Below are 7,617 nucleotides of genomic sequence, written 5' to 3' on the forward strand. Positions count from 1 at the left end.
GAAATGAGGGAAGCAGTTGGTTAGTGTAAGAGGAAGTTGGCAATGCCAGCTGGATGCGGCTGGCCGACAGTGGGATGGTTCACCTGGATGTGTCACGTGTCATATAATGAACACGTGGGACTGCTTTTAGCAATCAGGCCTTATCACTTTCCGGTTTCCACTTGTTTTTGTTCCAAAATTGAAGAGAGAGGGAAATTGATGCGGATGGAATGGATAATTCATATTATTCATGGATGGAAGGCCTACGCGTGGACCTACCTAACAGGTAAGAGGTAACACCAACCCTACGGTTAAACCGCAACGGAACAGACATACACACAAATTACAATTAATCAATTATCAAATCATGACAGGTTGGCAATAAGGTATTCTTGGCTTGGGGCTTGGGCCTTGGGCCTTGGGCCGTGGGTTTGGGTGGGGGTGGGGCAAATGGGCAATGAACCAGTTATTTGCTGCGACAACTTTGCTTTTTCATGTGTGATGTCTGAATTCTGATGCGTCTTTATATATACAAAAGGTAGTTTAATTACTAAAACACCCACATACTTCACATGGACGGATGGACCACCAACACAGCGATTTAACGAGTGGGGTTTTTCTGATTAAACCAGACCTACAAAAGCAGGGTAGTTCTGGGAAACGGGATTCATCATCTCATCTCTTTGACAGAGAAAGAGAAAGCCAAAAATGAAGGTTCCATGTTGTTGTTTTTGTCCAAAACCAGTTCCAGTTGGGTCTTAACCGTTCTCACGGTTTTCCTTCCTATGCTATTTTTAGTAAAAAATAGAAAATCTGAAACCGGCTAACAAAACTTCCTGTTCCTGAGGATTGAAATAGCTGTATTTTTATTTTATTTGTTTAATTTTGAAAAGGAGAGATGTAAAAGCACACTGGAAGTTTGGAACTGGATATATATAATATAACTAGTGTGGATTTGCAGTAGAGAGTAGTAGAGAGGAAGACAGAGACTTGGTTTCCAGCTGCGGTTTACACTTTTACCTGGCTGTATGTATACCTGTGCACTGCACATACGATAAAAAAATACATTTGAGTGGGTTTTTCTCTTTTTTGTTATGGTTTGTTTGAAGTCTACTAGAAATTTTGGAGGATAGAGGAACCCAAAGCCAAAGGGACACAATTTTCATATTAGTTAGGTAATTTCTTCAAACAAAACTAGCTTCTTTCCTTCTTGTTCTTTATAGTTGGTAATCCGTTTACAGTGTGGGTGTTTTACTTAAAGCAGTTTCTAGGAACTCAGTGGGAAGAGTTTCGACTGATTGGCTCTCTTTTGTACGTAATTTCTCCGTTTTGATCTGGGGTTTTGTTCTTCAGCTCATAAATGCTGGATTTCGTTTCCCTATATATTTGAACCAAATTTCAAAGGAAACGTTGGATATTAGTGAACAACGTTGAATTTGTTTTATACGAATTCCTGTTTTCCGTTTGGAAGGTTTATTGAATTTCCTTAGTTTTCCTCCTCTTAGTTATTGTAGTTTAACAACATGGGCTCTACTCCGCAATCCGTGGATGAAGTTGTTGAAGAGATCATGAGAATTCACAGATCTCTGCCCACTAGACCTGGTATAGATGAGGTTGAAGCTGCCAAGGATTTGATTCGGAATGTCGACAAGGAAGAACAGGCAAGGTTGGACGTTATTTCAAAGCAGAGAAAGAGTCTAGAAGTCCCTGAAGAGTTATTCTTTGTATTGCAAGAGATGCAGAAGAGTTTGGTTTACTTTCAGAGCAAAGAGCAGAAAAGAGAAGCTATGAAATTGCTCCATCTCGAAAACGTCCATGTTCTGTTTGATGAATTGGTCCAAAGAGCGTCAAAATGCCTTCCTTCCACTACCAATTCTAACCAAGCTGACTACTCTAATGGCTCTATTTCTACAGTTTCAAGCATTTTCTCCACAACTACAGCTTCTGCCTCAGTAACTGCTTTGGATTTTTCGGCGTCCTCATCTGTGGCTTCATCGGATTTCTTCTCTGAGAAAGAATCTGTAAGAAGTTCCGAGCTGTTTACAAGGGATGACAGTTATGTCAAAAAAGCAAAGCCCAACTTTTTTGTTGATGGGATTGGAGTTGGACAAGCTGTTTTATCTCGACCTAAAATCGTTGATTCCTCACTCAAACCTGTAAGCAATTCAGGTGAGTGTGAATTTTTGGTTAGCTTGTTCGGTTATTATGTTCTTCTTTTATTATTTCTTTCAAGTTATTTTTACTTGGAAAACCGTATGCTGAAAAAACAAAAAGAAAATATAACCTGTATGCTCTGACCTTTTTCTCCCACGAATTGTTTTGAAATGGATATCTGGAGTTTTGACGTTTCAGATATTACGTCCATTTCTTTCAACTGTATAAACATTTCATATATTTCACAAATTTTGGTCCTTCAATGGTTTTCAAATAATTATTATTGTAAGCTTATTGCTTTTTAACCATGAGTTGTGTAGGTCAAGAACACGAGAAGTTGAGTCTGATAAAACTGGCCAGTTTGATCGAGGTCTCTTCAAAGAAAGGAACACGGGAGCTCAACCTCCAGAACAAGTTGATAGATGAAATCGAGTGGTTACCTGACTCAATAGGGAAGTTATCAGGCCTGATCACTCTCGATTTATCCGAAAACAGGATTGTAGCACTACCAACCACAATTAGAGGCCTTTCTTCCTTAACAAGGCTAGACTTGCATTCAAACAGGATTTCGGAACTCCCTGAATCCATTGGAGATCTCTTTTGCCTGGTCTATCTAGATCTGAGAGGAAACCAGTTAACATCACTACCTGCTACGCTTGGCAAACTAGCCCGCCTTGAGGAGCTTGATCTGAGCTCAAACCGGCTATCATGGCTTCTGGAGTCAATTGGGACCCTTGTCAGTCTGAAGAAATTGAATGTGGAGACTAATGATATTGAAGAAATCCCACATACCATTGGCCAGTGCTTGTCCCTTGTTGAGCTCAGAGCAGACTACAACCGGATTAAAGCACTGCCAGAAGCTTTAGGGCGGATTGAGTCACTGGAGATTCTTTCTTTCAGGTATAATAATATCAAACAACTGCCAACCACAATGGCATCTCTGTCCAACTTGAAGGAGTTGGATCTCAGTTTCAATGAGCTTGAATCGGTGCCTGAGAGTTTGTGCCTTGCAACCACACTTGTCAAGATGAACATAGGAAATAATTTTGCTGATCTGCAGTCACTTCCACGAGCCATTGGAAACCTTGAAATGCTAGAAGAGTTGGATATCAGCAATAATCAGATAAGAGTCCTTCCTGACTCTTTTGGGATGCTATCACGGTTACGGGTGCTCCATGTGGAAGAAAATCCTCTGGAAGTTCCACCAAGGCATATAGCAGAAATGGGCGCACAGGTTTTTTTTTTTTTTTTTTTTTTTTTAATGTTGTACTTTTGTTTTTATTGAGGATCCATGCTTCTTTCCAAGTCTAATTATGGTCTTGTGGCTTTCAGGCAGTTGTTCAATACATGGCTGAACTTGTTGCAAAGAGGGATGTCAAGGTTCAACCACTTAAGCAAAAAAAGTCATGGGCTCAGTTCTGCTTCTTTTCCAGACCTAACAAAAGGAAGCATGATGGTCTCGATTATGTGAAAGCCTGATTTTTTTGGAATTTTTAGAGAAACAAGATATGACATAGTCTTCTAGGTAGGTTTCTTTGAAATTTTATGTCCCTTTCACCACTGGATAGAACTTCTGACTTAGTGAAATCTTCCTTTTATCTTTCAATTGTGCATTAGCTTGATTTTGTGGCTCTCTTTATGCATTGATACTGGTAAGAAACGTGATCAGTAAAGAAGGTGCTTTGATAGTTTTACCAATGTGAGGCATGTTAACCTCCATGATGTTATAACCTGATTTCTCATCTGCTCATTCATTTTTTTTTTTTAATTATCTTTGTTAAAATGTTTCTAATAAACTTAATTTTCTTGCAGATATTTTTAGCTTGTCCAGTGGAGGATTTATGAGCTGAAACTTTGAACTTCATGCCACAAGCTCCACAATCATAGAAGCTGAAGGGCCATACAGATATGGTTCTCATCTTTGCTTCTTGTAATGTAGAGTTGTAGACCACTTTTCATGATCTTTAGTTCTCCTTCCCCTGTATTTTTATTATTCTTTAACTCACAATGAGATGTACCATTGACTTTTAAGCGGCAAAAAAGGAAGCAAAAAGAGAATGTTGCATTCTACACCCATTATTTTAAACTAAATTTGTACACCCTTTTCACCATTCTATGTGAAGATAATCGTGGTATCCAACTCAATTACATTGAATCAATTTCCATTGGTCAGTCAGGTTTCTGAATCTCTTTGAACATGTAACTTGAAAAGAGAACCTGATTTTCTGGATATTAAGTGAAACAAATTCATTCAAGACTTCAATGATAATGCAATATCAGAACGTATTAGATTTAGAAATATTTATTATTTCTGATCTTCTTGAACAAGGTTTAGTAGTTAGGGTTAAGTTTTCAGTGGCATCTTTAATTCAACATCTTGCAGTTTCCAATTTAATATCTTCTAGCATTCTCAGCACATTTGTTTTTTGTACCACTGATAATAAAAGTAACAAATTTCAATTTTCTTGACAACGAAATCATGTTTCTTTTATTCAGATCATGTGAATATCAGTCAACCCCCAGTTTTATACTCTTTTCCCCTTTGAAGAGATGAATATGACTAATCATCTTCCAAATTTCAGATTCTAATGCTATTGCATATATATATATATATATACACATAGATAGATAGATAGATAGATAGATAGATAGATATAGATATAGATGTATTTATCCTATATTACACATTTCATGTTGATGCAATGCAGATTGAGACCAATGATTTCATGGGTCTTGTGCAAATGCAGGGGCCAAGGGGTATTCACTAATATGTATGATTGTGTTTTTTGAAACAAAAAAAAAAAATTGTCACTTCAGTAAGAACAAATTGCTGTGGATGCTATTTTTGTTTTAACAAAACAAAATCATATGTATTGGCACATCACTGTAGTTGACTCGTTACTCCAATCCAATTATATATTAGTTGTCTTACAATATGAGAGGGTAAGGTAAGCTGCTACAGAAACCTAGTGGTAATATTTGTTGAAAATTCCAGCTGGGGCAGACCATGTGCACCTGAAACTGTCCTATATATGTTGCTGCAAAATGACTGTATCATGTGAACTAGTGGATAGAAGAATCTTGAGCGTACAAGAGTTTCTGCATCATGGAAGCCGCCTATCACATGTTGGTATTCCTGCTTTCAGTATTTAAGTTGTTATAAGGTACATTGAACTGGAATTGCCATCAGATTATTGTAGGCCTGACCTTTTCTTTCAGCATATGTCATTTATTTTGTTTATTTTACATTATCCTGCCATGGACAATTCACGTAAATATACCTTGAAGAACTATGGAATCCGTTTAAATTCCAAAAGGCTTCAACCTTTTCATTGATACAGAGGAGGTCTCTGCTTAAATAGCTCAAACCATGCACTAAATTTCACTTTTGGGGTTAATGCATCTAAAATTGCTTCTTTTTTTTTTCATCTATTTTAATTTTTTAACTTTTTGCTGTGATTTACCAAAATAGATCTCAAGTAACATCTTTGAAACATTGCACCCAGTGTTTGCTTGAGCTTGTACTGTAGTACTGTGTCCATCCATCCATGAAAAGGGACATCAATAAAAAGCTACCCCCAGCATCAGAGATTCCTCTATAAGCTCATCAGAATAGACCAAGGCAAAGGCTTTTTGAAAAAGGGTGAGGCCAACGGTTAAGGTAAAAGTTTTGAGCACTGGATCATGCAGAAAACGACGTGACCTTTGATTTCCCTTTATTGCTGTTTTGTGTGTGTGAGACAGATGAAGATGGATGCAAGTTCCCACAATTCAATAGATCCATACCCGTGAAAAAGAAAGATGAAGATAGAAATAGTAGGGAATATGGTGATATCACCTCAATTCTCAACATACCAAATTAAAGGTGATATTATCTGCGTTCCGGATGCCAATTTTATGGAATCATTTCTAGGTGAAAAGAAAATAAGATACAAAAGCTCCAGTAAAATGATGAATGGGGTGAGATGGCCCTTTCCTTTGAGTTACCAACTAGCACAAGGCAACAAGAAGTGGGGAAGGAGTGATAAGCATCTGGGCGCTGGGCTGACCGCTAGAATCAATTAACAACTCAAATGTCAGCTCGAGTCTGGGCAGCTGGCTGGCTTCTGTCTGACAAGTGCCCAGTGAAAGCTGGCAATTAAAAGTTTTTGGGTCCACAGATTGGAAGAAGAACGTCTGCTCATTCCACTTGAAGACTTTTTTCCTTGATATTTGAATATATTGTTTTTTTTGGATCTTATAAAATTTCACTCCACTCCTTATAGGGAAATGACACTTATTTTTTTTTGGGCGGTGGGGGACAAAAAAATATGGAACAATAAAGTAGAGAGGACTTGAAATAAAAACAATTTCATAAAAGGCACCTTTCCACCATTACCAATCCATCTTTATTACCAAAATAAAAAAAAAAAAAATCCATAGTACGAGGAAAAGATGAGACAACAATATTTATGCCAGGTAACACAAAAATGAGAAGCGACGACAAAATACAAAAAGAAAAAAAAAAAAAAAAGCAATCTGTATGCATCTTAGAACGTACTGGTCTGCGGGCTAGTTGGTGTTTACGCTTACCTCACAAGTCACAACCACCGTGAATAGGCACTAATTTGAGTTGCGTTGGATCAAGTGGGGGTTACTTACTTCGGAGTTGTTATGTATGTATGCATCGACATGGACTCGGTTGTTAACTGGGGATCAAATTAAAGACTGGATCCCATTCAGTTTAGAAGCTTACATAAGGAAGGAGAACGAGCTTTTTAGGTTTGATCTCTGCAGACAAACCCATTAAAGCTAAAGTGGTAAATTTGTTCTCACTGACTCAACAGTCCTACTTGCTCTTGAGAGTGTGTGTGTGTGTATTGGAAGTTGGAACGGAACGGATGTCGTATATTTTCTTGTTTGAAGAAGAGATACTCTACTCAGAAGTCATACCCATAACCCATGGTTTTAAGACCATGTGGTTGAAAACTTGAAGTGGAGCAAGCCCTAGTGCTGATTATAGCTCGGGGATCATTTAGATTGTGCAGCCCAAGGTCCCTTGGACTTCCAATCTTTTAATATGTCTTCCACACTCTACTGAATATAATTATGAGAGTGTTTGGTTCTGTTTATGTTTATTCAGTAAATGTTTATTGATGGTATCAAATAAACGTCATTTCAGCATTTTCTCTCTCTTATTCTTTTGCATGCATCGAAAATGAAAAAAAATCAATTTTAATTTATGTGCACGTCAGATATATATGGAAGTTATTTTTTAAAGCTTTCACAAACTGTCAAGCGCTTTTTTACTGTTATGCTGATGTAGAGCTAGTGGCGCCTAATTGTCATAAACGGTTATAATTATTGCATTTCTTGATTTTACCAACAAATAAAATACAAACGTTTATTCAATAAACATAAACGGAACCAAACACATAGTATATATCAGAGAAAAGAGAGGAATTGATTGGAGACACACATGAACACATGGACATGGAGTGACCT

General features: G+C 37.5%; 1 protein-coding gene across 2 annotated transcripts; it reads left to right on the forward strand.

The window, feature by feature from the left end:
* The first annotated feature begins 633 nt into the window (after window positions 1–633).
* LOC104603813 (plant intracellular Ras-group-related LRR protein 4-like) lies at window positions 634–4,205 on the forward strand. Of its 2 annotated transcripts, none has more exons than XM_010267970.3 (5): window positions 634–1,154; window positions 1,485–2,148; window positions 2,454–3,367; window positions 3,466–3,658; window positions 3,946–4,205. In XM_010267970.3, exons 2-4 carry the CDS (start codon window positions 1,503–1,505, stop codon window positions 3,610–3,612), a joined length of 1,707 nt encoding a protein of 568 aa, XP_010266272.1. In that variant the 5' UTR covers window positions 634–1,154; window positions 1,485–1,502; the 3' UTR covers window positions 3,613–3,658; window positions 3,946–4,205. The 2 variants fall into 2 exon arrangements, with proteins under 2 accessions (XP_010266272.1, XP_088744670.1); XM_088888544.1 differs by having other exon boundaries at window positions 635–1,154; window positions 1,244–2,148.
* Window positions 4,206–7,617: the final 3,412 nt, after the last annotated feature.

The sequence above is a fragment of the Nelumbo nucifera genome, chromosome 5 (assembly GCF_055504915.1).
Source record: "Nelumbo nucifera cultivar China Antique chromosome 5, China Antique-T2T, whole genome shotgun sequence".
Taxonomy (NCBI): Eukaryota; Viridiplantae; Streptophyta; class Magnoliopsida; order Proteales; family Nelumbonaceae; genus Nelumbo; species Nelumbo nucifera.

What these genes read in the sequence shown, in the direction of transcription:
- LOC104603813 (XM_010267970.3), top strand. Translation starts at nt 1,503, where the DNA reads ATGGGCTCTACTCCGCAATCCGTGGATGAAGTTGTTGAAGAGATCATG. An exon ending in CAAACCTGTAAGCAATTCAG is followed by an intron (nt 2,149 to 2,453) that starts GTGAGTGTGAAT and finishes TGAGTTGTGTAG; the next exon opens with GTCAAGAACACGAGAAGTTG. An exon ending in TAGCAGAAATGGGCGCACAG is followed by an intron (nt 3,368 to 3,465) that starts GTTTTTTTTTTT and finishes TGTGGCTTTCAG; the next exon opens with GCAGTTGTTCAATACATGGC.